The sequence below is a fragment of the Theobroma umbraticum genome, unplaced genomic scaffold, assembly GCF_002168275.2.
Source record: "Theobroma umbraticum cultivar Fairchild unplaced genomic scaffold, ASM216827v3 scaffold_55.0, whole genome shotgun sequence".
NCBI classification, from domain to species: Eukaryota; Viridiplantae; Streptophyta; class Magnoliopsida; order Malvales; family Malvaceae; genus Theobroma; species Theobroma umbraticum.
In genome coordinates, this window is record NW_018397270.1 from 4,692,029 (window position 1) to 4,719,757 (window position 27,729).

At 36.2% G+C, this 27,729-nt stretch overlaps 3 protein-coding genes across 15 annotated transcripts; 2 read left to right on the forward strand and 1 right to left on the reverse strand.

The window, feature by feature from the left end:
* The first annotated feature begins 407 nt into the window (after positions 1-407).
* On the forward strand, positions 408-2,283 carry LOC110426118 (Nucleic acid-binding, OB-fold-like protein). 2 transcript variants are annotated; one of them, XM_021441222.2, is made up of 3 exons: positions 408-1,048; positions 1,154-1,566; positions 1,926-2,283. In XM_021441222.2, exons 1-3 carry the CDS (start codon positions 916-918, stop codon positions 2,067-2,069), a joined length of 690 nt encoding a protein of 229 aa, XP_021296897.1. In that variant the 5' UTR covers positions 408-915; the 3' UTR covers positions 2,070-2,283. The 2 variants fall into 2 exon arrangements, with proteins under 2 accessions (XP_021296897.1, XP_021296896.1); XM_021441221.2 differs by having other exon boundaries at positions 415-1,566.
* Positions 2,284-12,142: 9,859 nt separating this feature from the next.
* LOC110426125 (peroxisomal nicotinamide adenine dinucleotide carrier-like) lies at positions 12,143-23,956 on the forward strand. Of its 7 annotated transcripts, XM_021441234.1 has the most exons (12): positions 12,143-12,292; positions 12,394-12,483; positions 12,589-12,663; positions 12,781-12,911; positions 13,200-13,254; positions 13,619-13,771; positions 14,055-14,123; positions 14,207-14,317; positions 14,681-14,749; positions 14,899-14,953; positions 23,174-23,353; positions 23,545-23,956. In XM_021441234.1, the coding sequence occupies exons 1-11, from the start codon at positions 12,212-12,214 to the stop codon at positions 23,296-23,298; spliced, it is 1,014 nt and encodes a 337-aa protein (XP_021296909.1). In that variant the 5' UTR covers positions 12,143-12,211; the 3' UTR covers positions 23,299-23,353; positions 23,545-23,956. The 7 variants fall into 7 exon arrangements, with proteins under 7 accessions (XP_021296909.1, XP_089641376.1, XP_021296912.1 ...); XM_089785250.1 differs by lacking the exon at positions 23,174-23,353 and having other exon boundaries at positions 14,848-14,953; XM_021441237.1 differs by lacking the exon at positions 23,174-23,353.
* Positions 17,376-22,695, reverse strand: LOC110426123 (Protein kinase superfamily protein). 6 transcript variants are annotated; one of them, XM_089785247.1, is made up of 9 exons: positions 22,103-22,695; positions 21,585-21,904; positions 21,253-21,480; positions 20,800-21,135; positions 20,014-20,569; positions 19,508-19,694; positions 19,038-19,404; positions 17,937-18,076; positions 17,376-17,394 (listed from the first exon to the last, which is right to left on the reverse strand). In XM_089785247.1, the coding sequence occupies exons 2-8, from the start codon at positions 21,855-21,857 to the stop codon at positions 17,951-17,953; spliced, it is 2,073 nt and encodes a 690-aa protein (XP_089641373.1). In that variant the 5' UTR covers positions 21,858-21,904; positions 22,103-22,695; the 3' UTR covers positions 17,376-17,394; positions 17,937-17,950. The 6 variants fall into 6 exon arrangements, with proteins under 6 accessions (XP_089641373.1, XP_021296904.1, XP_021296905.1 ...); XM_021441230.2 differs by lacking the exon at positions 17,376-17,394 and having other exon boundaries at positions 17,429-18,076; positions 21,585-21,891; XM_021441228.2 differs by lacking the exon at positions 17,376-17,394 and having other exon boundaries at positions 17,429-18,076; positions 22,103-22,694.
* Positions 23,957-27,729: the final 3,773 nt, after the last annotated feature.

The window sequence follows — 27,729 nt, forward strand, 5'->3', positions numbered from 1 at the left end:
TCAGGATATTACAAGGCAAGTTAGCGAATTTCATATTCATCGAAGGACTTGCAGAAGAGGTACAAGACCATGCATATGTCTAAGTTTCAAAATGGCAAACATCAACGAAATTAAGCCACAGAAATTCATACAAATAGGCATAGCCCCAGTTCGAACTCGATCTACGCCAATCAAGCAATTAAAATCAGGTCACCACGGTTGTGTGCGAAACTATTGATCAAAATTTGGTGGGGATTTTGAAAAATTGGAGAAAGAAGGACCATTATTTAGAGTGTAGCGAGAATGATCGAGAAAATAGAGTACGAAGGAAGACAGAAAAGATGAGGAGAAACAACAGTTTAAAGGGAAAGAAAAAGCAAGAAGAAGAAATCAACTCACCGGCACCGGCTTAAAAGACTCTGATGGAGGAACCGGAGAGCAAAGCGGGAGTACCCGGCGAAGGAGCTTCCGCGATACGATGATGTCGAGAAGAGATCAGAGAACAGGCCCCAAGATTATTTATTTAAATTAACTAAAATGAATTAGTAGTTAATGGTGTATACTACCACTATTTTTTAACCCGAGCAAGGGAAAAATACATATAAAATTAAATTTTAAAAAATATTTATACTAATCAAGTAATTAAAATTTCTTCCATGTAAATAGCAAAAAATGATTTTTTTTTCATAAAAATTAATTTATCTCATTTTGCCAATACATTAATGTTTATTTATTATCCCTAAATTCATTTTTATTCTCCACAATTTATTTGGTCATTACCTGTAGCCTATATACATACATAGCCAGCAGCCACATTGCTCCTACTCAGCTGTTGCCACTTTGATTCCTTCCTCAATCCCCCTCTGATCTTGGTGTTGGAGATTGATCATATCAATTAAGGATTATTTCCTAAGGTTTCAGGGCGATTTACCATAAATGGGAATGGCGACGACGATTGGTCTGAGAGGCTTATCTTTATCTAGCTGCTCGCTTCCCCTTCTCCGCAGTTTGAAGACTAAGCCACCCACCTCCTCATATCCAACAACAGGAGCTTTCGCTGCTACCACTGGTACAACTAGCACCCTGAAAGCTCTCCTTTTGCCTTATAGTCTTATCATTCTCAGAGGTTGTCCCTCATTTTGTGTGGCTCCCAACGCTAACGCGGCGGCCACAGCTCCTTCGGAGTCCAATGGTGATTACCCCACGGACGACATCAAGGATGCAGCCCACCTGCTCGACTTAAGGGTTGGCCGAATCATCAAAGCCTGGAGGCATGAGGAGGCCGATTCTCTTTACGTGGAAGAGGTGGATGTAGGCGAGCCTGAGCCCAGAATCATCTGCAGCGGCCTTGTTAACAACATCCCTCTCCACCTCCTCGAGGACGCAAAAGTAGTTGTTTTTGCTAATCTAAAGCCAAGGAATATGCGGGGTGTCAAGTCTTGTGGAATGCTCATGGCTGCTTCTGATGCGTCCCATCAGAATGTTGAGCTTCTTGTGCCCCCCGAAGCTTCAGTTCCTGGCGAGAGAATATGGTTTGGCACTGAACACGATAAAGATAACCTACCTGATCCTGCCACACCCAACCAGGTATCACCGGCCGCTATTTTTTTTCCCTTTCCTGTCTTTGTTCACTTGTATCCTCATTAAAACTTTGACATAGGGTGCATTACATACATAGATGTTGAAAAGCTGAGTTGCTGTCTAGTTTGCTTGGTAGATATATAGATTTGTTCTGCTTGGTAGATAATAGCTCCGGGGAAAGTTGTAGGCTTTCTTGTGCTCCATATTGCAAAACCTATCAGACAGTACTGTTTGAGAAAGCTAAAAGATTTGAAGCTTTCAATAATAGTATTGGGTTATTCATTGGTTATATAACATTCATTCTGCTCCAGTATGTAGCATCCGTACAAAGTTATCTAATCATTTACTGTTTCAAATTTCTGCAGGTTCAAAAGAAAAAGATTTGGGAATTGGTGCAGCCTCATCTTAAGACAGATGCTTCATGTACTGCAATGCTTGGGGAGCACTTGATGCAGACATCTGCAGGAGCAGTGGTCTGCAAATCTCTGAAGAATGCAAATATATCCTGATTAGACCCAATTTCATGCCCAGCTTCTTCCCATCTACTTATGAATTAAGATTGAGGAAGATTGATGTAACATTTGCTATATTTATAAGTTAAGATTTTGTCAGTTGTTTCAATTTTCTGTGCCCATGTTCATGGTTCACTGTATTGTTTTATCCTCTTATGTTCACCAATGATTCAATGGAAGTATTGAGGTTTCCTCTTGTGGATTTCATTTATATGTTCGTCCATAATTAAAAAGGACTAAAAAAATGGGAAAATAGCAAAGCAAACCGCCTTGTTTCTGAAGTGGAATGGCATGAATTAAATGGCCATGAATGAATGTAAGCTTTTGGCTTCTATAAAGCATCAAGTGTCTCCTTCTTGAAAATGATTATCAACAACCATATTTATTAAATTGTGATACGATTCAATGATCTATTTTATATAATTTATTCTAACTCACATAATAAGAGGAATATTTTTATATTTAAAAAATAAGAAGTACACATCTTACAATCTTATAGTAAATTAAATGCGCAAGCTCTAACATTTTAATAATATACATGAATGTTACCAAACCTAAATGTAGAGATATGAATTTTAATTTTCACAAAATGTATAATTATTTTAATAGGATATTAATACCAATGATTTGTTTGCACAATTTATTCCTAACTAAATGATAATTGGAAGAACAATTTTTTTTTATTTCTCAAATATAAGGTGTTTTTGAAAATAACTCTCCTCATAATTTTAACTATTTTTAACTAAGAGATAAGATTTGGGGGGAAAATACCCTTAATGATTTTAACTATTTTTAACTAAGAGATAAGATTTGGGGAAAAATGCCCTTAATGAAGCTTTCTCATTTTCGCGCACTCTCATTCACATGCAAGTTTGTGAAAATAAATCTGTCTAGAATTTGCTACACGACATTTTGTTAAAAACATCTTCATGTTGCAAGAAAGCATTTTTCTGATTTTTCTGACATTGACGTAAATTCTAAATGCTAGGTGTATTACACGACAGGTTTATAAATGATTGTTTGATTCATTCTTAAAGATAGGAAAATGCTCGAACAAGTTTAGAGTGAAGTAATCGGTCACAACAAAGAAGTTTGTAATAAATGGCTATCGTAACGTATGGGTCTGGGAACCCGATGGCTAGATGTGGAAAAAATAAATATGTTAGGAGTCACCACTAATCTTTTTTTCATTTAGGTGTGATAGGCCACCTATTAACTCGATTCTAGTCGACGAAGTCCTAAATTAATTTTTAGTTCATCAAAAGAATAAGAAATTGGTCTACAATTATCTTTAGAGTCAAGTTCAAGAGTGCCGTTACGCACAGGGAAGGATTCGCACCCTTATTTCGCCCGTTCCACAAACGGTACCATTTCAATCTTATGTTATCCTATTGAAACCTAAACCATTGTTGTTTCCTTAATCTTTGTTTAATAGTTAATCCTTTATTATATTAGTAGATTAAATCTTTTTATTCGATCTTACGGATGTACATGATATAGTTACAAAATGATGCCATGATTTATCAATTTTAAATAGTGAGAACAACAACTTTGTACCGAAAAATCATTCGTAGACTATCCCAATGCTTTGGTGAGGTCTCAACGTTTCCCTCACCTAAGGATATCCTTAGAAGAACTCATCTCTACAAGTCCTTCGAAGAAATCACAACCTAAAAAGTCACACTTAACAGCTGTAACAAGAATATTTAGGTATTTCTTGGATACACAAAATTTAAGATTATGATATCTTAGAGGAACATCTTTTAGTCTCATTGAATATTCAGATGTAGATTTTATTGGAAGTAAAATGGATAAAAAGAGCACTAGTGGCACAAGCCAATTTCTAGGAAACATGCTTGTATCTTGGTCAAGTAAGAAATAAAACTCTATTACATTTTCAACTGTTGAAGCTAAATACGTTTCCTTAGGTAGTTGCTGTGCTTAGGTTTTATGAATTAAATAACAATTAAAAGGCTTTGGAGTAACCATACATAATGTACCAATATTTTGTGATAACACAAGTGCCATAAACATCTCAAAGAATTTGGTTCAGCACTCTAGGACCAAACATATTGAAATTCGACATCACTTTATTAGAGACCATGTGATTAAATGAGACATTTTGATAGAGTTTGTTAACACCTTGCATCAATTGGCTGATATATTTACTAAACCCTTAAATAAGAAAAGATTTTATGAAATTAGGAGAAATCTAGGAATGGTTAGTGTACAAGAGCTTTAGGTAAATTTTTGACCCTTTATCTCATAAGATAGTAGACATTTAATTGATTAAGAGAATCACTTAACCAACTAAAAGCATTCTATTTCTTTTAATGATAAACTTAGTCAGATACGGATAAAACTCAGTCAAGTTAAGAAACCAAACTAAAAATAACAAAATTTAAGAAAAAAAGGGAAGCATAACAGGTGAAGAAGAAAAAGAAAATCCGCTTAACTAGAAAACAAAATGGGAGGTAGATTTTTAAATTTTGAAAAAAGAAGTAACTGACCACATTTAAAGGGGAGTCTGACTTTTTTTTTGAAGAATAACCTCTCTTAACTCCTCATATTCTCTTTACACTCTCTCTCCCATATGAAACCATTCCTCTCAAAAATCAAAACCCTTCTTCTCCAATTTTCTACACCTTAAGTCTAAACTTTCCAAAACCGATGGCCAAATCTTCCTTACCTAGAGATATTTTGGAAAAGAAGAAAGGAAAAAGACCCATAGAAGACAGTCCACCATTCGAAATTCAAAAGAAAATGAAGAAGGATGAGTCAATTTCAATGATTGAGAAAATTGGGAAGAAACAGAAAGAGAAAAAACAGAAATCAGAGAAAAAGAAGGAAAAAGGGAAAATCACCAAAAAAGGTAATCCTCCATCCTCGAAATTCATAAATAAAACTCATGAGGATAGATTTAGTAAAATAAAGAATGCTCTCATCTCTTGTGAGAAATATATTGACTAGGATAGTTTTAATGAAGTTCTAAAAATTAAAAAGGGTCTATTGAATTACTTTGAAGAAATAAAATTGAAGAAATTGAGTGTTTTTAAGAACAGAACCTATAGTGCCAACCTTGTAAAAGAATTCTATACTAGTATTACACTGGATGAAAATGAACTTGATGACCCTGAGGATTTTGTTGAAAATGGTCTAAATGTGTTTCTAAATGGAAAAGGGTTTGTGATCACTACCACTGATTTGGGAAATCTACTCAAAATTGAGTGTAATAAGGGAGAGTATGAAATCCCTGAGGATTATGATCTCTTATCTCTGTGGAAAATAATCACAGGAAAAAAGAAAAGATACTCCTCTAAACGTTATGTAAGTTTTATTAAAAGTTCACAAAGTAGGATCTTGCATTACTTTATAGCTTCAACAATTTATGGTAAAGGTGGCAACTTCAACTATGTGAGTCTTCAAGATATATGGTTGATGGAGCATGCTTTTAATGCTACTCCCCTCAATTTAAAAAGATTCATGATAGAGAGAATGAAAGGAACATGTTGAATTGACAAGGTGAATCTACCTTATGGAAATGTAATCACTTCTTTGGTAAAGAAAAAGGGGATCTAGTTCTAGATATGAAATGGATCAAGTTAAGAGTAGGGATCGGGCTATGTATCTAGAAAGTTTGCCAAAAATAGGGTACAAGCTGGAAGAAGAAAAATTTATCAAAACCCCCAAAGTTACTTTAAGAGAAGAGCATCCTGCCTTTGCTCAAACTAAGACAACTTTCTCTTAGGTTTCAAATAAAATGATTTTGGATTTATTGATGAGAATTAATGGGAAGCTTACTGATCAGTTTGTAAGAATCTAGAAAATTAAAGAAAATTTGCAAGAAATGAGAAATTTTATGAAAGAAAAAGGAAAAACATCTTCTGGTCCTACAACTGAAGGTACATAGCGGCACCAAGTTCAGCACCGGTAGGACAAACTACTGAAAATCCTGCATTTCAAGTTAAAGGTGATGAACCAGAATTTGGTCCAGTAAGGAAACTGCCCACCCCTGAACCTGAAATTAAGGAAAAAGATAGTGTTAATGACAACTCTCCATAGTATGGTGAACTGCAAGTAGACAAACCATCTTCGAAAAACTTTTAGGAAGTTCTAATCATGGATGTCTTTCACTAGATGGTAAGGGAAGAGCAAGCTAAAAAAGAAACAGTAAAAAGTAAAGCACAAAAACCAGCATCTGCAATAGCATCCCTTAAATCTACCCATACTATAAGAAAAGGTGAACAAACTGGGAAAGAAAAAAAAGAAAGCAATTGTATTTGCATAAGATAAAACTAAATCTAGTGGCAAAGGCAGAAAGACTATGGCAACAAAAACTAAGTTTCTCAAGAGGAGAATATCCTCAAGATTAGCTGAAAAAGCCAAATCTTCAGTCAAGTCTTCTGTTTAGGATCCACTTCAAGTTTCAAACACATCTTCTTCTAATTCCCTATCATAAAAATCCTCACTTGTGCCATCTCATGAACCCTTTAATGTCCATTTTGGAACAGATAAATCAACCCCTTCAAACTCTTTTTAGATCTATCCTTGTTTTGCTAATGACAAAAAAAGGGAGATAGGTTATGGTAGAAGTAATTTTAGGAGAGAAGGTAAAAGTCATTTAAGGGTAATTTAAGAATCTGACTTTGATGATGCTAGATTGTTTATGAAAATATATTATTTTAATTGTTGATGGATTGTTAGTGATATCTGAATGCTAAGAACTTATTTCTGTCATGCTTTGGTGTTTAATGGATTGTTAATGACTGTTGATTTTAGAATGGATGTGATTTGTTGACAATAATGTTAATAACAGTTATTTGCAATACTGATAATATTCTGTCATTCATTATTGATTGTTCTGTAAGCTTGTATGAAGGCACTTTATTAAAATGTTTGAATCTATGCTTGCCTTTTTTAAGAGATAGAGAAAAGCTTATTGATTTGGATAATAAAATAACTTGAAAAGATCATGCGTATATTAAGGGGAGCACACACTCTGGCAGAGAAATTACTAATTTTGTTTTGAACAAAAAAAACTAATAGACATTGTGCTTTTAATCAAAAAATGTTTTGTCATCATCAAAAAGGGAGAGATTGTTGGCTCCATTAGTTTTTGATGAGAATAAAACATTCTCACTCATTTATATCTAACTTTACTACTTAAGTGTGCAAGACAAAAATGTATGTCATTAATAAATTAATCACTCAAAAGCAAATATCAAAACTCATAAAAATAAAGAGCTATAATTGAGCCACAAAGCAAAAGTCTTTTAGTCGGATAACTAAGGGAGTTAGTTAACTAAAATTCAAAAATAAAGTTGGCCGGTCCAAAAACAGAAAAGACTTAGTCGACTAAGTGGTCACTACTAGAAACTTCAATAAGAAAACAAAAAAGACTTAGTCAACCAAGACGTATGGTTAGTTGATTAAGTGCTCACTGCCAGAAACTAAGAGTAGAAGATAGAAAATACTTAGTCCACTAAGAAGTATGTTAGTCAATTAAGAGCACACTGTATGAAAATTTGAATTTGAATGCTAGAAGACAGACCAATGACTAGAACTATTTCTCAACTATTTCCAATGGTCAATAACTATCAAACATACATCAGAGTTGGTTTTTCAAATATATAAGGCACTCCCAAAGGCTAAGAAACATAAGAGATGCTTCTAAGATCAAAAAGAGCTAAAAAATAGCAAAAACTTTCTCCATACTTCTTGCACTTCACTTCAATCCTTGTAATAAAGTTAAGCACTTCATTTTGTACCATTCAGATTAGGTTAGTGATAATAGGTACTTTTTTAATTCTATTTTCCTTGATTACTTAGAGTGTGTGAGTCACTCTAAGGGGATTGATCAAGCTTAGGTTAGCTTGATTGAGTGCATAAGTTCTAACTTAGCCTAAAAAAAGTTAGTTTTGGGTCTTGATTGATCTTGGAAAAAATCATTATTAAAGGTTATGGCTGAGCCTGTGAAAAGCTATTGTAAAAACTTGGTGGAAGCTTAGGAATTTCAACGTTTATAGTGATTTGATTTGAAAAATCCTTGGTTGGAAGATCAAGGTAAAGGATGTAGGTCTTTGACTAAACCACTATAAATCTTTATATATTGTCTGCCCTGTTTTATCTTTCATTTCATTCTTTGTTAAATCGTTCCTTCATCTTGCATTTAACTTCTCATCATTGATCTTTAACTTATCTCCAATTAGAAGTCAATATAAGTGAAAGCCAAAAAGTGCTATTCACCCCTCCTTTAGCACATTTATTTGAGACCAACGTTTACGTGAGCGATACAGGTAATGTCACCTTAACATTTATCATTTTCCTTTTCATGTAACATTTTAGTCTGACATGTCATGTATCAATTAAGTGATTATAATGTTTATAATTTTTTTTAAAAAGACATAAAGGAACTTGCACTTTGCTCTGCCAAAAGATCAAAATGGATATAACACACATAAAGTAATATGTAATATCAATGTAAAAATTAAAAAAAAAAAGAGAGAGAGAAAGAGAGTATATTTTTAACAATGGGAAGCCTAACTACTAGTATCTTGGACATGATCTCTTTTTCTCTTGGAGCCAACTTCCATGCTCGACCAAACATGCCATAAAAGAAAAGCAAACAAAGTTGTTCATTGACAAAGACTACAAGTTTCTAAGTTGTCCATCAACAAACACCACAAGAATTTCACATCAATTCATCAGTAGATGCCACAATTTAAAAACTATCCAAACAAAAGGACAAACAGGAAAAAAGTATGAAGTCCCAATAAAGCAACACACTTATAATGACAACAAGTCACCAAATATGGTCCACATGAGCCAAACCATATCAACCTTGAATTTAATTGCTCCTGGTTTCCGCAAAGATGACTTTTACCCACGAATGTGTAGATGGCAGTGCAATTAGAAGCCCAAGGCATTCTACTAGGTGATTCAAAACTTGGAGTCCTCTCAGCAGGTTAGCAAAATGGTATTATTTTTTTCTTTTTAAATGTAAACTATCTTTCAAAATAATAACAATGCAGAAGTTTTGTAGTTATGGGCACACGAAATCTTTGAGTCCACACTGAAGGAGGCTAGATAGGAATATTGGTTGGACATAAGGTGACAACAACATAGGCCAGATAACTCAAATGACAACAATGTTACTAGTCGTCATAAAATATTCTTTCTAATTAAATCATATTCCTTCACTTCTAACTTGAGCTTTGTGACATTAGCAACCAAATTTGCCACTTGAATTTGATCCCTCATTGGCGATGTTCTTGATAAATGATTCACAATTAAAGACATCATTTCCTTCATAATAATCATTGTCCTCTTCTGCTCATTAGCTAAAAGACAAAGTGCGATAACCGCCATGATCTGAGCATCCAAAAAGTTCTTTTTCAAAAGCTTCAATGAAGAGGGACCATTACTTCTTCAAAATTGATGCTCTTGGTTGATATTGGTCTTGAATTTGGTTGCTTGATCATGTTATCAAGCAATGTTCTAAAGTGAACGAATCTCATTTTTACTATTGATAGGGTTATTGTCTATGGGGTCATTGCATTAAACATCTCCTAAATTTACACCTTTGGCATGTTTTGTATTGCTTTCAACATTATTGCAATTCAGAATGTCACTATAATAAACCCAATCGTCCTCTAAATCGTCATCATGCCCACCATCAGAATCATCATTAAAGCTATATTCATCGGTCAGAAACTAATCATCTTCACCTTGATCAGATGTGGCCTCGTCCTCGAACGTTGTAGTGTAGTTTGAATATGGCATTAGACCCTTTATAGTATCACCTAATGGCTGCACTAGTTAGACAACAACAAGTAATTAGTTTGATGCACATGTGATCAAAATTGTGTAGCCAACTATTGTGAGAATGACGTCTGTGTATTGGACTGTACAAACTCGTGCAAATGTCGATTGCCATTATTGTGGGTTAGGGACTGAATGATGTGGTGTATGTGAAATAGTGTAAATCTAAATCTAATTAAGGTGATTACCATATTGGATAGCTTGATCCCGTGGCATAACATTTGTATATCGTTCTTTAGTGGTGATGTAAACTGATGGACCATTCATCTGCTTTAGTAAAATTAATGCAACATCCTCATTGTCCTTGATAATTGGACATGATAACTTTCCAAGATACTGATCAATGCATGTAGCTCAATTTCGTGATTCTATGAGTTTACCCTAACAACATATTCAACGAGCTTCATATGCCTGTAAATGACAAATCACTCTTAATCTCTGGTATTCATGACTAACCCCCTTGTAAAGGCCATTCACCCAATGATCACCGTGTCTTATCACAAGTCACACATTTGGCACGTTGTTGAAATTTAAAAATAAATAAGTGTCAAAGTCAATTTATCAAAAAAGTTGTTATATGCCATGATCTAAAATTTTCCTACAGGCCATGTTGAAAACTTTTTGTTCTTACACACTATATTCAAAAAAATTTTTGCCAGTTTGTTGTTTATGCTATCATTTCTCACCTTACAAAATTTGATTTTTATCTTAAGTAGGAATCTGAGTAAATTAGGCTTGCCTTTTAATATTATCATATGCTTCTTCTATCTGATACTAGTTTTTTCATCATCACACAGGACATAGTAATGAGTAGACTTGCTTTTTCCCTACATAATAAAAGGGCTATTTTCAAACCCACTCATTACCAAGTATCGTATGATGAAAGCAAATGCTCACACATAATTTATGTTACACGTAATGGGTTTACATCTCTCTTTATAATCTTTATAATTTGGAAAATCAAATCAATTTATCAACAAGTTGCTACCCACCAAATTTTGAACTTTTGCTACATGCATAATTGAAAAATGTTGTTAAATGCCATGTCAAAAAAAACTTATTACACAGCATGTTGAAAAAATATTACATGCCATATTCATCCAAATTTTGTTACATGCCATATTTAAAAACAATTTGTTACACATAATTTTGAGTAAAAAAAAAATCTACACGTCATTTTCATAAAAAATTTCTACACATCATTTTCATAAAATTTCTACATGTCATGTTCAAAAACAATTTGCTACATGTCATTGTCATAAAAAAATTTTCACACATCATGTTCAAAAATTTTGTTACATACCATGCCATTTTCAATAGATTTTTTACACCCCAATTGCATTACATCTATTACAGGTATCCATGAAAAAGTAACAAATCTGACTAGTATTTTAATTTACAAACAACCTTTAAGAAATAAATTGAGTGGGTTTTCCATCAATTTTGGAGTTTTGTAAATATAAACCAATTAAGCTCATAACATATATTGATATCATCTCTGCTTTTTAGTTTGTAGATCGATGATGATACATTAAGATTGCGAGAGATAAATCAAAGAGCAATGACGATGGTGGTAAAATTAAAGAGAGCTGAGTGAGTTGAATGAGTTGAGAGACCTAGATGGCAAGAGCAAGCTAAGAGAGCATTTAATTTGCTTGGATGGAAAGAGGGAGAAAGTGAGAGCTTAATTTGTCTGAAATGGTTTCAATGACATTTTTGTTATCTTATAGCTAAAATTAAGTAAAAACAATTAACTTTGTATTGAAGGCTATTTCTGAAATAGGTTATAAGATTGATCATTTCCCACAATTTCCTTTAATTGAAATCTTATTTTATTGTTTAAAAATAACAATACTATATCTTAAAATATAAAAAAATTAAGGGTGAATGACTCTCCATTATTATGTATTATAATGTATATATTAAAGTACATATTGTTTTAATAATATACAAATTACTATATTAATACATGTACATATTAATTTTGGAATTTTATACATTATGGCGAAGGGAAGAAAGAGGTAATTGATTTCATAACCAAAAAACACTCGGGTCTCATTTTTTAGCTTCATTACATCCTTTAGTCAATATCTTGAGTCCATTTCACTTATTTGTAATTGCCCCTATTCTACTCTATTTTAACGTCGGGTTAAAAGAAGGAAAAACAAGTTTAGGGCTGTAAGAAACTGTAACCGTTAACCGTCAATGAGTAGAAAGCAATGAATGCAGGACAGCGCAAGTGGATTAATATGAAAATGAAGTGTCGGAACTGAGACAGTAGGTAGAGGATAACGAGGAGAGGAGAGGAGGAAGAAAGAATGTCCAACGCAATAGCGAATGGAGTGGCAGGAGCAGGCGCTGGAATCGTTGCTCAGATCATCACTTATCCCCTTCAGACGGTACTCTGTCTTAATGTTTTCTTCTTTTTCGAATTAAATTAAATCAAAAGAGAAGCAAATGGCTTCGAAAAGTTTCATGATCCTGAGCCAATATAACAAAGGTGAACACGCGTCAACAAACGGAGAGAATCGCCAGGTCCAAACCCCCCGCTGCCGCTTCTGGCACTGGCACGCTTCTTCAGATCCTCCATGTATATACGTCACTTGTCATCTTTCAAATTGCTTATGCTTCCAAGTGATTTTCCAGCAGCTTCTGTCTGGCTCGGGCCCTAATTGAGGTTGGATTCTTCATGTAGGTCCTACGAACTGAAGGCTGGGGAGGACTTTACTCGGGGCTTAAGCCTTCTTTATTTGGCACTGCTGCTTCACAGGTACGTATTTCACTTGCTACTGCCTTTGTTTTCTATTTTATAGCATTATTTTTTTACTCAGGCTCTTCCTGCTCACTTTATACTCTAACAGTATTAATGTTCATGTCATGGTCTCAGGGCATTTACTACTACTTTTATCAGCTATTCAAAAATAAGGCTGAGGTTATTGCAAGGGCCCGTAAGCAAAATGGCCGCGGGGATGGCACTGTTGGCATGTTTTCTTGGCTCCTTGTAGCCGCTCTTGCAGGGTAACTCATCCCTTTCTATGCCATTCCAATTTAAGATACGACTAACTTTCCATGCGCTGACACATCAGGGTGGGGATTAATAATGTAATACACATCCCCTAGCTATAGGTTTTCTTTTTATTTTCTTGGAAATGCGTTTTGGTTCTAAAATATCAAATTCAATTCCTGTGCTGCAGAAAAGTGTAATAGTTAGACCAGGGAAAGAAAGGACAAGTAATGCTGCCTTCTAATGAATGAAGAGGCTTTCCACTTTCCTCAATAATTGACAAAAATAATCTCATCCTGCAGGTCCTTGAACGTATTGCTAACAAACCCAATATGGGTTCTTGTGACCCGTATGCAGGTCTGTTGTTGCTTTCCTTTTGTATCCCTCTATTGCTGTAGTCTGTGGTACAACTAGTGCTGGTTTTTGAAGGTTTAGTGTATATACCAAATAAGTTTGTGTTAACACAATGTTGCATACCCACTAGAATTTCTAATTTATGTATAATACACCACAGTATTAATATCTATGAATGATGCTCTCTCTGTACTACTATACTGGAGTATAATTTTATTTGTAATGGCAGTTCCACCCAACTCCTACAAGTAGGCTTTGCGAAAATTCGTAACCATTGAATGCTCACAAAGTGAGATAGTTTGGTCTGTATATAGTGATTGTGATCCCCTGAAGATCAACAACATGGCATTCTCTGTTTTTACTTCAGACTCATATTCAAGCAGAAAGAAAAATTGCGGAGTCAAAAAGGGAAGCTCTATTGAGGGAGGCTTCTGAAAGCAGCTTAATAGGTTCAAGACTGCAAGATAAATTGGCTGAGCTTGATTCAACAAAGCCTCATCCTTATGGAACCATTCACGCGGTTGGTATCTGTGCAGCTCTCTTTCCAATTTTTTTAAGCACTCCTTGGGGTTCAGGGTTGGGGAAAGGTTGCTGTTACACTCTTTCTGACATGGACATATATAATTGGTGTGATCATTTTCTCTGGTTTTTTTTCTTTATTAACTTTAAATAGATATTTTATTTATTCTTGGAGTTTGTGATTTTCAAAATTATGCATAATTTTTATCCTATTATGATGCAAATGACAAGCATCATATTCGTTCATTGCAAATCACAAGTGTATATGTTTCATAATTATCTAGGCTCGTGAAGTTTATGCAGAAGCAGGAATACGTGGATTCTGGAAAGGAATCATCCCAACACTCATTATGGTTAGCCTCTACAGTGATATCTTTAAACGATGGATAAATTATTTAGTTGCTTCTGATTGATGGAAGATTTTATGTAATGCCAGGTGTGTAATCCCTCAATCCAGTTCACGATATATGAGAGCTCATTAAAGCGTCTGAAGGAAAAACGTGCTGCTAATAATAAGCATGGATTAAAAAATGTAACAGCTTTGGAGGTACAAGATATCTTTGAGACAAACTAATAGTGTTGGGATGCATGCTGCATGATAATATTGGAGTTGCATTTTTATGTCAATTTGGTTTTGCCCCATTGGCATCAAAACACTCAAAAACTTGTTTGTAATATATCATCTAAAATGAAGATAACTTTTTTTTTTGTTGAAACAAAAGATAGAATTACAATGGGTTAATCACATATTTGGTACCCAAACTATACTCAAATGTTCAATTTGATACCATCAATGACTTTTCAACCTCTTCTCCTCCCCACTATGTAACTAGTCCAATCCATCGAAAAATAGAAATAGCCAATGGTGGCCTTGCCTAACTTTTTCTGCCTTGCTGTCTTGTATTAGCAGGTGTTTGCACTAGGAGCCTTGGCAAAACTTGGGGCAACTGTAACAACATACCCTCTGCTGGTTGTCAAGGTAAAGTTTGGCAGAAATTCATCCTCGGGAATTCAGAAATAGTTGTGCAATTCGTCAATGCAAATGTGATGATTCCTTTTTATGTCCTTGTCTTGCAGCAACATTTTTGAAGCCACTTACTGTTTTTATTCTCTTAAATACTTGTACAGTCAAGGCTTCAAGCTAAGCAGGAGATTGGTGGAAATATATCACTGAGATATTCAGGTTTGTTATCAGATGAATTCAGCCCTATCACGATTTTCAAACATCTTGGCCAATTTATCATCTTTGCTGTCACTGCGTTTCTTTCCTTCATGTTATAAATGAATAAACCTTCTTCGACAATTTATCTGCAATAACATAGCTTTGGCTGGGGTGACTTTATAATAACTGGGGTACACCTTTTCTATTTTTTCTTGAGTGTCAGATTTTGTAGTTTGCATGAGCCATTATCTTTGCCGATGGTTAGCCACCTCATGCCAATAATGTATTCTTAGGAAGCTGCAAGTTATAAGTTACAGGCGTTGTATATTGAATTATGCATGTATTATGGATCTTCTACATCCCTTTCTTGGATCTTGCTCTAGTTTAGTTTCATTCTAAATTCACAGCTTCCTTACACATTTTATGCACTCACTCTTCAGTCATCCTGTTGTGTTCATTTATGACTTGTCACTGATCATATATATGTATATAGGATCCTAATCTTTTTTTGGTGGATCTGGTATTGCCAAAGTTATGCTTAATAAAGCATATCTGGTTGTGTAGCAATATTACAACATTCAAACATGCTCCCTCATATGATCTATCTGGCTGTAATCCTATTTGTAGCTAATTCCATGTTGACAGCAATTGATTTTATGCATATTCTGATTTCCCATTTTCAAAATGGCTTTAGTTTTCTTTCTTTGCACCTTTACCAAGTATTCAGCTTCTGTCATATTTACTTGTTCTGAAACCTTTTGATTTAGAGTATGTTGTCAAAAGTCTTACTTAGAAGTTACCTTTATTATTCTAGTTTCAGCAATGAATTTGATCATCAGGAAGCATTTGACTGGAGGATCCTCATCCATTATTATAAGTGGGTGATATCAAAGTTAAGTGGCTTCAGAAAAGGTTTTGGTGATGGTCCCAAATACATATATATAGCTTTTCTAACTAGTCACGCACACTGCCCCTTGCTCTTTTAAGCTTTAGTAGCTATTATGAGAAACTATTTACGTAGGTATGGAAAGAGGCTGCGAATCCAGGTTTCAGTAGCCTGGCTTGCCGCTGTGTACATGTGTCGTCTAAATTCTGTTTATAGGCTTAAGGCTTTAAAATTCTCAACTGACATTGGAGTCCTAGAGTAGCTCTGGCTACTTCTTTGTCTTGTTTGGTAAGGTAAATATCAATTGCCATCCACATTTAGTGTAACCTTTGCTTTCACCTGTCATATGACAAACTGTTTTGGTCTTGTTCAAAGGGGTTTAGTAGTTACTTTAGGTGTCCGCCATCTCCATGGTAATTGGTAATGGTTTGGCAAAAATGGTAACTGGGCAGGTACAGTTGATGCGATAATCAAAATGATGAGGTACGAGGGATTGCGTGGCTTTTACCAGGGGATGAGCACTAAGATAGTACAGAGTGTTTTTGCAGCTTCTGTACTTTTCATGGTCAAGGAGGAGCTTGTCAAAGCTTACATGTTCCTTAATCATAAGATGTTGAATAAATTAATCATGTATTAAGGTATCTTCTTAATATGTTCATATGAAAAATGGTATTGATGAAGCTTTCTTGTAAAAGGAGATCACACAGATCCTATGAGGCTGATATTTGGCAGCAAGCACTAATACAACAAAGCTTTTAACTTAATAAATACACTACTTATCAAGCAGTTAGAAGCAATTGTAACATTCTAGCTCTTGCCTTGCTATATGTTGCTGTTTCTCCTTCCTTGCGCTTCTCACCCTGCAATGCAATGTTAGTCAATCTTGTATAAATCATATTTCATTGGCTGAAACCCAAGCTGTTATTAGAATCCTCAAAGAACTTTGAAATGGGACCTAGAGATAAAATTACAGGCCTCAATCCTTTAACCGTGACTTCTGCAAGATTAAACACAGTCTCATGCATCCATATTTCATACTTGTTATTTTATGTATGAAAAAGAAATGCCCACTCTTCATGCTTCCTACTCCCATTTATGACACATAATATTTGCGAGTGGATCTCCCGAGGAAAATGCCTGAGTAGGCCACACGATAGCTTCTTGTCTAGGGCTTATACACTTGTTCCAGCACAAATTAAACTAAAGGAACATAAAGTGACACAAAAACAATCAACACTTGAAATGATTAAATCCAAACACTAACCATATAAAACAAGTAAGCCTGATGCTTAAACAATTACGACCTTTATTAACTTCACACTCTCGCTAAATAAACGCACCATCTTTGACATCATCCAATCACCATAATAACACAATTAAGCATCAAATAATTTGATCATTTATTCTTCTTGCAAAGCAAGATATACAAATCCAAGAGTTATCAACTCAAATTTCTCCCTCATTTTACAATGTCAACTTTATTTCGTAATAGGAAAGAAACATATATCCAGACCCAAATAATATGTTACCGCTGAGCCGTTTGGCTCCCTCCCCACCCCCCCAAAAGCTGCAAGCCCTTGCACCACCAAAAAGAAAAAATAGTCCAACAGTTTATTAAACACAATGCATGGTTGAATTTCTGTGAATATCTTTACTTTCCTGTAAATTGATTTATTTTTTTTTGGATAAATGAGGGATTTGAAAAAAGAGATACATACACTTAATACTGAACCCAATAGTTTCTTGAACAAGGTTGAATTTCTGTAAATGTGTTCATTCCCTATTACCTTTCTTGGTAAATTATAACAAAAAAATCCTATGGTTAAGGACATAATAAAATTAAAAAAGTTGGCAACATTTTTTCATGCCAAACCACATGTTATTTTTATGTAATGTTTATTCCAAACCCAAACTTTAGGCAGGGGATGTATACATCTACCATTGAACAAATAGAAACAGTTTGCAAAAAGTGTATTCTTTGATAAGAAGGTACATTCCCAAAAAGGTGTATTCTTTTTGGTATAATTTTTCTGACATCATTCCTTTTAGTTGAATAAACTGACAGGAAAAGAATGGTTTGTAGATTTTCAGGTGTACAAAATACATTTATCAGCTTACCCAAAGTTCAATGTTCATAAGCTTGAAGTAGGAACTGCTGGTGTTCGAAGAACTTGTTGCAGTAAGCGAGCTGCAAGACGCTGAGTGATCCCACCAACCACACGCCCCCCTAGAATTCGTGCATCAGGTTGTTGAAGGACCTGCTCAAGAACCCTTCATTAGCCAGCTCCATTAAATATTATAATTGTGTAAAGAAATGATTTGGGCCAATTGCTACTTCCAAAAGTTAGATCCTCATTTACTTTCAGCATGAACTCCCCAGAGCTTCTAACATCGGGCCTTTTAAAGGATCAATTAAGAATGATTGCAATTTTTTTTGTTAAAAAAAAATGTTCTTGAAAGACATCTTGGTGAAATTACAAAAATATATGCACATCTTGGAAAGGTGGTCTCTGGAGCTCGAGAAAATAGTCCTAGGATTGTCAATTTTCCCATAGCCATCAAAGCATCAACTTTTAAACTATAAATCAGTACCTCCTAACAGCTTTGCTGCTCAATTCACACTACAGTAACATTCAAATTTATTGAACACAATGAAAAAGAGTTCCTGGTGAAGACCTTTCACGAAAAGGCAGACAAAGTATTTCCCTATTTGATTTTAGAATCTTTGGGCAGCCATTTTTTCGGTGGAAGGGCAGAGGGTCAATGAAACTGTCATTGAGCTACTAAGTTCATAGCTTAATAATCTAGAGTTTTTATTTATTTAACTCCTTAACACTCTGATGCCATGAGTCTTCACGTTCACATGCTTACGAAGTGTTATCATCGTCCATGCTTATGACCAGATACAAGAAAATGTATAAGAGCTTAGAATTAATTCTGGACTACATCAATAAGAGAGCATCTTATGCAATTTTAAACCCTATATCAACAATTAATACTAGCCCTCAATAAAGTATAATATATCAATCATCCAAAAGTATTTTGACTAAAAGAGCTGACAGACATTAAAACCAATTAAAATGAAATTTTAACAGTAGTGTGAGACAGTGTTGCAATAATTATGGCTTCTCTCTCTCTGTCTCTGTCTCTCTCTCTGTGTTGTCTTTGTATATTCTTTTCTACTGTAACCAAACTATACCACAAATAAGGTTTACTTACTTGTAAAATAGGCTGGAAAAGTGCTGGATCAAAATTTTCAGAGGAACGAAGAAGCCCCCAGATTCTAAAGACCTGGTCCCGAAGCTCTATCATGCTTTCCAATTCAGTAGCACTCATTACAAGCGGTCCACCTCCATTGCCATTGAACATTAGAGTACGCATAAAAGGGGGTACAGAGTTGTATGTATCAACAACTGTGCATAGAACAACAGCTTCAGTAACACGAACAGCCTCTTTAATTACTAAAGTCCTAAGCTCTTCACCATCTGGTCCCAGTAGTAGCTTTAAAACAGGTTGCAAAGCATCTTTCGCGGAGAAATCTCGGTCCTTTCTTCCCTGAACAAGAAGGTTTTCTAGTCTATTCCACCTATCACAAACAGAAATTACAGGGATTTTAGGTGGGCAGATATCATCAAACAAAATGTGCAGAGAAAAAGAGGACATGTAAATCAGTAGAAGCAAATACATGCCTAAACCTCCCATCCTTAAAAAGCAACTCTATAAGAGCATCTCTCAGATATGGATTTGGATCTGTTAGAAGCCTTTTAGCAAAGTATGGGTATGAGGCAGCCAGCACCTTAAAATTAGGATCAGCATAAAGGGCTAACCCTTCTAGCACGGTAAGCGACCTCAATATCAGTGCATAATAGGCAGGAACTGCAAGTAAATGGAAAACCCAAAACATTAGAATCCATAAGAAATTATCCACGTTATAGCATCCACTCCCTCCTCGCTCAGTCTTTGGGGGTATTGAGAAAAAAGGAGCTGTTTTTTTGAGACATCGGAATTTCAGGATACAAAATGATGATAGTGGTAAAATTTTTTTGAAAAAAGTTAATAAGTTAGCAAGAAAACAGTCAAAGAAGCACTGTTTCATTTACTACAATACAACAACGCAGTTAAGGTCCATTATATAAGCATACAGTAAACAGACTTGAGGATAGCTCTCAAAAGTAAATGAAAAAGATCAGCTCACCATTAAACGGGTATTGATATAAAACAGCACCTAAACCATCAACTAGCGTTTTGAAGTTTAGTTCGCTCACAGTGTAGCTAAGAGCATCATCAAAGAAGTCTCGCAGTGCTGGCACAATTGGGGCGACATCTACATCAGGGGACAAGAAATCTAGAGCATAGTAATCACGAGCCATAGCTTCATAATCCCGATTGACCATGTGAACAACATGACCAATGATAGCAGATCTAGCTTCCTCTGGGGTCTCACTCATCATTCCAAAATCGAGAAAAGCCAGCTTTCCCTCGGGTGTTGCCAAAAGATTTCCAGGATGAGGATCCGCATGAAAATATCCATACTCTAGCAGCTGCCTAAGGCTGCACTGGATACCTGTGTTCACTAAATCCAAAACCTTCAAACCTTGACTTTCAATGGCAGCTTGCTCATTCAGTTTCACTCCATCAACCCAATCCATTGTCAATACTTTGCCACTTGTATAATTCCAAAAGATATCTGGAACAAGGATATCCTCCCTGTCAGCATACAACATCTTGAATTTCCTTGCATTCTGTCCCTCCTGCAGGCACCTGTCAAAATTAACAATCATACCCCAAAAAATGGTACAGAAATTAAGACAAATGCACCTCTTTTTGTTATTCTGTTTCACAAATTCTGAAAAGATATACATGGCAAATTTTCCCTAAAAGAAAAGAAAGTTGATGGATTGTTGAGGATGTTTTTGTTCTTCAAGCCAAAGGAGGGAATCAAATACAAAATGATGTTATAAGATTGGTGAAAAAACCTAACCTGCACATAGTTGAGCTCTTGATAAACTCTGCGGGCAAATTCATCAATCAGGGCAACAACATCGCTGGAGATGATGTCAACATATTTATTAATGAGTAATCCTAGGCCTCTTATGAGGTAAAAATCAAGTCCAATAGCTTCTTCAATACCAGGTCGTTGCACCTTGACAGCAACTGTTTGGCCGGAACGCTTAAGTTGAGCTTTGTAGACTTGGCCTAAACTGGCGGCTGCAATAGGAGAAGGGGATATTGAAGAGAAAATGGAGTCAAGCGGCACCCCCAACTCTGTTTCGATGCATGAGAATGCATCTGCATCAGGAAATGTAGGCAGAGCATCCTACAAATAGCAGACTGACTTAATAAAGATGGACGTCAATGAAATTAATCCAAGCCAAGGAACTGTTTAAGGAGCATAACAGCAAAATCAAAACCCCAAGAAAAGAGAGAAAATAACCTGCAGCCTAGCGAGCTCCTCAAGATACTCGGGTGGGCAGATGTCAGGCCTAGTGGATAACCCCTGACCTAGCTTTACAAAAGTAGGCCCTAATCTGGTGAAGATCGTCCTCAACTCAGCGGCTCGCTTTCTCTTGTTTCGATCCAGCATTCCATTCCTTTGCTCCAACAACAGTTTCAAAGCAAAAGAACCTAAGGCTACCAAGATTTCCAAAGTCCTCTTCAATGCCTAATCACAGGAATTTCATTCTCATCAGAAAAACTTGAAACCTAACTAATTCCTTATAACGACTTCTATTTTATCATTGATTCGGTTCAAATCAAAAGTATCACCTGGACAGGCCGTGACCCATACTTGCGCGCAAGCAGTTCAGGGCTGTAGATAGAGGCATTGGCAGCACGTGCCATGGCCCTGGCCTCGGCCTGCAGGTCCTCCGCTCGGTCCCCTCTCAATACTTGCACCGCAAGTGAACCATTGACTCTGGGTCTGGCTTCTGTCAAAGCAGCTCGCGGGCTCAATTTGGGCACTTTTGATTTCGAAATTGAAAACCCTCTACGGGCCTGCAAACAGAAGGAGTGACCACCGGCTGAAACAACAAGACTCATGGCTGCTACTGCTACTTGCCCTCTTCTTTTTCCTCTACCTCAACAAACTAGGATAATTAAGCAGCCAATTACCATAATTGGAGGCAAGAGGAGTGAGTAAAATGTTCAACTTTGAATGTTGAAGGTAAAATTCAGGAAACGGAAAGTTCACAGCCCTAAAGCTAAAAATTTTGTAAGCCAGTCTAATAATGAAAAAATAGAATGGTTTATATTGATAAAAAATTGTCCATTCGAAGAGTAGGTACCTGTCAAGGAAAGAAGAAGTTGGACGAGAACTCACAGGTTGAGTGGAGCGGCGGATGAGAGTTGCGGTGGTGTTGGAGAAGAAGAAAGAAAATTTTGTATAGAATCAGAGGGGCATGTGGCTTTTATTTAACACTTACAGCTTGACTTTCTCTATATAAAGCCCATGCGTGCAAGTGAACCAAAAATTGCCATTTGTCGCTCTATCACTCATTACCGCAGACACAGCCAAGAGTATACTGCTAGAAGCTAAAACGACGGCACTTTAGGTCTTTCGAGTTTCCTAATTTCCCTTCTTTCCATCTCCGTATCTACCGGTAGCGGTGAGCATTCTCTTCCCTGCCTACCGCTTTCTTTTTCCTGAATCTATAGATTCACTCTTCTGATGCTTTACCAGTTGCTATCGTCTGTCCTCTTGTTTCTAGAATTTGCAGTGCCGATATTTTGAGTTTAGTTACTGAAAAGGGCTGGCAGGGATTTTCGTGATGCTCTATGTAGCAGAAGGATCAAGGAAAAAGAAGACTGTGTGTCAAAGAAATGCAGAACTATTCAGTCTTTGACTGACTTAGGACTTTATAGAGGCTAAAACAGTTATACTAGTTCTATGTTTAATGTGACTGATTTAAGAGTTTTAAGGCTTTCTAAAGTTTGGTGGCCGCGTTGCATTTGCTTTCAATGAACTTCTGTGTATGGATGTGCTGTTTGACAAAGGCCTAAGAGTTCATTAGAAAAGAGATTTGATGCACTTGGTTATTAATGATGAATTGTGTTTAGCTTATCATGAAATTACCTTAGAACTGCTTTTTTTTTTTTGGTTTTTTGAAAAGTGATGGTATAATTGTCAAACCAACTACCTACAAAAGTTTTGGTAGCATCACAAACAAGGGGTTGATGGAGCAAAGTCAAACCAAAAACCACCACTTGGCAGACAGAAACAAAAAAACTCTACCATTCACAAATCAGAATCACCTGCAGTCGTTTTGCATCTTAAACTTCATTTTATTCCTCGTCCGGAACTTGTTCCTCCTCTGGAACATCTCACATGCGCTCCCTTATGGTGCACTTGTTCGCAGGTGTGGCAAACAGATGCCCCTTTGTGTTTGGTTTTAAGATCATTGTAATGCTCCTCCAATCCCTCGAAGAATTTGAAGAACGCTTTGCACACCTGGCAGAAGAAACTACCAGCCTTTTCCTGTAGACCTCGCTGTCTTCCTTTCATGACCTGTAAAAAAATTCACTTTCAATTCAAACAGGTATCAAGAAATTTAAAATTCCAAGAATGAAAACAAGATGATTCTTTTATCCAAGAAAAGCTGCATTTTGATAATTGGAACTATAGATGTGATTCAAGAAATGTACAAACAGAGTATCTTGCGGTATACATAAATAATACTCAAACTTATTTAGTGCCCCTCTTTCCCCTACTAACTTTGTTTTCTCGCAGGTGGCAAACAATTTGAGCAGGCTCGTGGGTAATGGCATTAGCATTTTCTTCTGATCTGAAGAATGGGTGAACGGAAATATTTTAAACCGAACATATGGTAAATTTAATCTATATAATTTTAGCATGCCATGCAGTTCACCTTGGGCCTGTGAGAAAGCACGTAGATGGTGATGCATGTATCCCTGGTTAGAGAGGAAGTCTGCTGCTTGATTGCCTTCTCGATAAATATGCGATATTCTGAATGAAATGCTGCTAAGACACTTCCTTATGGACTCCAACAAATACCGGATGTCATGTGACCTTTTGTGGGAGTTTTAGATCATCTGTACAACCACTAATGCATCCATTTCTATCCATAGGTTATTTATATTCCGTTGTTTGCATAAGAGCAGACCTCGGTATAAAGCATGAAGCTCCGCTTGTAGGGAATTACAAGGATTTATATTTTGTGAAAAACCAAAGATCAGTTTACTTGAATGATCCCGAAGGACTCCTCCACTTGCAGCATTTTGATTGTTCTTGGAGCTACCATCTACATTCAACTTATACTCACCCATAAATGGCTTAATCCAGTATATTATTTGAGGAGGGGGATGATATTTTGGAGGGAAGTTAAAGCCCCACATATTGGCTATATGTAAATCGCCTTTCCATTGCCATTGTTTCAAAAGGGACCCTGCATGTAGTTGTCTCAACATTTTCAAAACTCGCCAGATAATTTTGTCAGGATACATTCCAAGTTGCCTATGCTTTGCATCATTCCTTTCCAACCACATGAACCAACATATAAATATCGAAATTAAAATTCGGATGTGACCCTTTGTAACGCAATCACCAGAGTAATACCATGCCAACAAATTTGAGAAAAATGGTGAGGATTCAGCACACTTATTTGAATGAAATTTGAAAAGAAAATCCAAACCTGTTTCGCAACCGAACTTTCCCATATGACAAGTATTAAAGACTCCTCAGAATTGCAGTACTTACATTCGGAGGCTAATTGAATACCTTTTTCCTTTAATCGAAGTTCAACCGGAATCCAATTATTTAATACTCTCCATAAGAAAAAGGATATGGATAACGGAATGCTTTTGTGCCAAAGCAGAGCTCCCATAGCATTTGGTGTTTGGCGTTTTCTTACTGTTTTCCAAGCACTCCTAGTTGAGAATTCCCCATTCGTGGTTAGTGCCCAATAAGCAATGTCATCTTGTGATCTATCAAAAGGTATCTGCAAAATCTCAGCAACTAGATTCACAGGTAGATATAATCGCAACTTATCCTCAGCCCAATCATCATCACTATAAAATGTATTAACATAGGACATATCATTTTGATGAGAGGGGAACAAAGTTACTAGAGGTTGGTCACCCATCCAACAATCATGCCAAAAGAATAATTCACCTTTTCCTATCCTCCATTGCATGTTTTGCATTGTAGCATTCCTTCCACCAATCAACCGTTTCCAGACTAAGGAGTCATGTAATTTCGGTTGTACATAGTGTGGTATTTGTCCAAGGCAATATCTGGTTTTCAAAAAATCTGTCCATATGCTTCGGGCTGTCTGAAATCTCCACCATAATTTCATTGTAAAGGCTTCAAACACATCAGTCAAACTCCTAATATCTAGACCCCCCTCCGAGCTTGGAAAGTGATTCTCCTCCAAGCTGTCTAGTGCATCTTTTTACTTTCATTTGAGTCCCCCCACAGAAAGCTATTGAAAATTCTTTTTATTTTCTCAATGATTGTCACCGGTGGCTTCAGAACTTGTAATAAGTACATTGGAAGGGAGGAAAGGACACTTCTCAGCAATGTGATACGGCCTCCTGGTGATAGAATCTTGTTTTCCCAACTTGAATATAATTCCGAATCTTAGTAATTAAAGCATCGAAAAGAAATACCTTTTTCGGTCCTTTATAGAGTGGAGCTCCAAGGTAGATGACAGGGAATGTTTTATGATGAAATCCAGTGGTTTGTGAAATAATTTGCCTCCTCGCCAATGCACAACCCTTAGATGTGATAAAGCAGCTTTTCTCATGATTGGCCTACTGCCTAGACACATGTTCATATTCCTGTAAAAAATCCATAACCTTCTGCAAGGCTGAACGACATCCATTAGTAAAAATCACTATATCATCAACAAAAGCCAGATGACTAACCGGCATTCGATAACCCAATAGCTAATGCAGAGAAGTATAGTGACTAAATAAGTTGTTGAGGCCTCTAGACAAATATTCTGTTGCCAGGATGAACAAAAGAGGATAGATAGAATCTCCTTGCCGTAGACCTTTCTATGATTTGAAGTATCCCACCAATGAACCATTGATAAGTAAGGAGAACCAACAATTGGAGATGCATGCTTTGATCATATTTTTCCACTGTGTATTAAAAACGAATTGTTGTAGCATCATATAGATAAAGTCCCAATTCATCCGGTCATATGCTTTGGCCATATTAAGTTTTAATACCACATTACCTCCCCTCGATTTGGCATCAAGTTTGCTAATGAGTTCCTGGGCCAATAGGATATTGTCGCTGATGAGTCGACTAGTAAGAAAACCACTCTAGTTCTTAGAAATTATTGATGGAAGAATTTTGGAGAGTCAGTTCGCCAAAAGTTTTGTTATTATCTTATTGAAGACAGTGCATAAGCTGATAGGATGAAAATCACTCCATCTACAGGCATTCGGCTTCTTAGGCAATAGAACTAACGTTGTGGAAGTGATACCACGCGGAAGTGGGGATTCTTTGAAAAAATCTAGCACGACTTCAAAAAGATCCTGCTTAATTATCTCCCAGCAATGTTGATAAAAGAGTGAAGTGAACCCATTTGGACCAGCCACACTGTCTTTATTGATATTAAAAATCGCTTCTTTAATTTCCTGAAGCGAAGGGGCTGCACACAGAAAATCATTATCCTCAGTATTCAAAATTTCAGGGATGAGAGAGGAATCAAACCTGGATATGTCACTGTAGTCCTCCAACAAATTCTGAAAAAATTCGATGGTTGAACCTTGGATTAATTGGGGTTTTTCTAAAACATTCCCATCCTGGTCTTCAATCATGAGGATATGATTTCTCATTCTTTTTTTCCGCATCCTCATATGAAAGAATTTGGTATTACGTTCCCCTTTTACCAACCATCTGACACCTAATTTTTGTTGCCAGAAAAGCTCTTCAATACTTAGTTAGTGGTTAAGCTTTGCATAGGCCTTGTTCATCAAATTTCTATTAATTACTGTGGGTTCTTGCTGAAACTTATGTTTTCTCTGCTCTGCTTCAGCTTCTGCCAAGCGAAGATTCTTAAAAATATCCCCAAAGATCTGCTTATTCCACCACTTTAAGTCTCTCTTTAGCCGTTGTTGTTTAGCCCCAAAAAGCCATCACTCCTGATGCTTGGAGATGAGTAACCCAGCTTCGTTCTACAAAGGAAAGAAAATTATGGTGTTTTGTCCAAGCATGTAAAAAACGGAAAGTTATTGGACCTTTTTGATTTGTGTTTGAGCAAGATATAAGAAGTGGGCAATGATCAGATCCATCCTGGTTGAGGTGCTGCTTTCTTGTGGAAGAGAATAATTTTGCCCATTCATGGTTATATACAACACGGTCCAGTCTTTGAAACATGCGGTTATTGGTCCAGGTATAAGTATTCCCTTCAAACCTTGCATCAATTAGCCCACAATCTAGAAGAGTGGAAGCCAAATCCTCCATAGATCCATCATGCGGGATGGGTCCATACAATTGTTCCTCACAGCTTACTATGGAGTTAAAATCCCCTCCAACCAGCCACGGTGCCTGTATATCTTCTGAAATTATTCTCAGATTATTCCAGAGGTCCATTCTCTTAAGTCAGGTGCATTTGGCGTAAACAAAGGATGCATAGACTGATTGTGCAAGCCACGGGGAAGACAGTTTAACATGTAAGCATTGAACTTGATCCAGCAACACTTCACAGTAGATATCATTAGTACAAAAAAAACCATATTTTTTGAGAGCAATTAGCAATCGCCAACTCAAAACCCAATCTCCTTTTAATATAATGTATTTTGTTGGTATTCACCATAGGTTCTAAAACAACAAGCAGCTTGATGTTGCGCATCATTTTTAATTTTTTTAGTCTCCGTTGAATTACTGAAGCAGCAATTCCACGAACGTTCCATATCAATGCCCGAATCATGGATAAGTGTT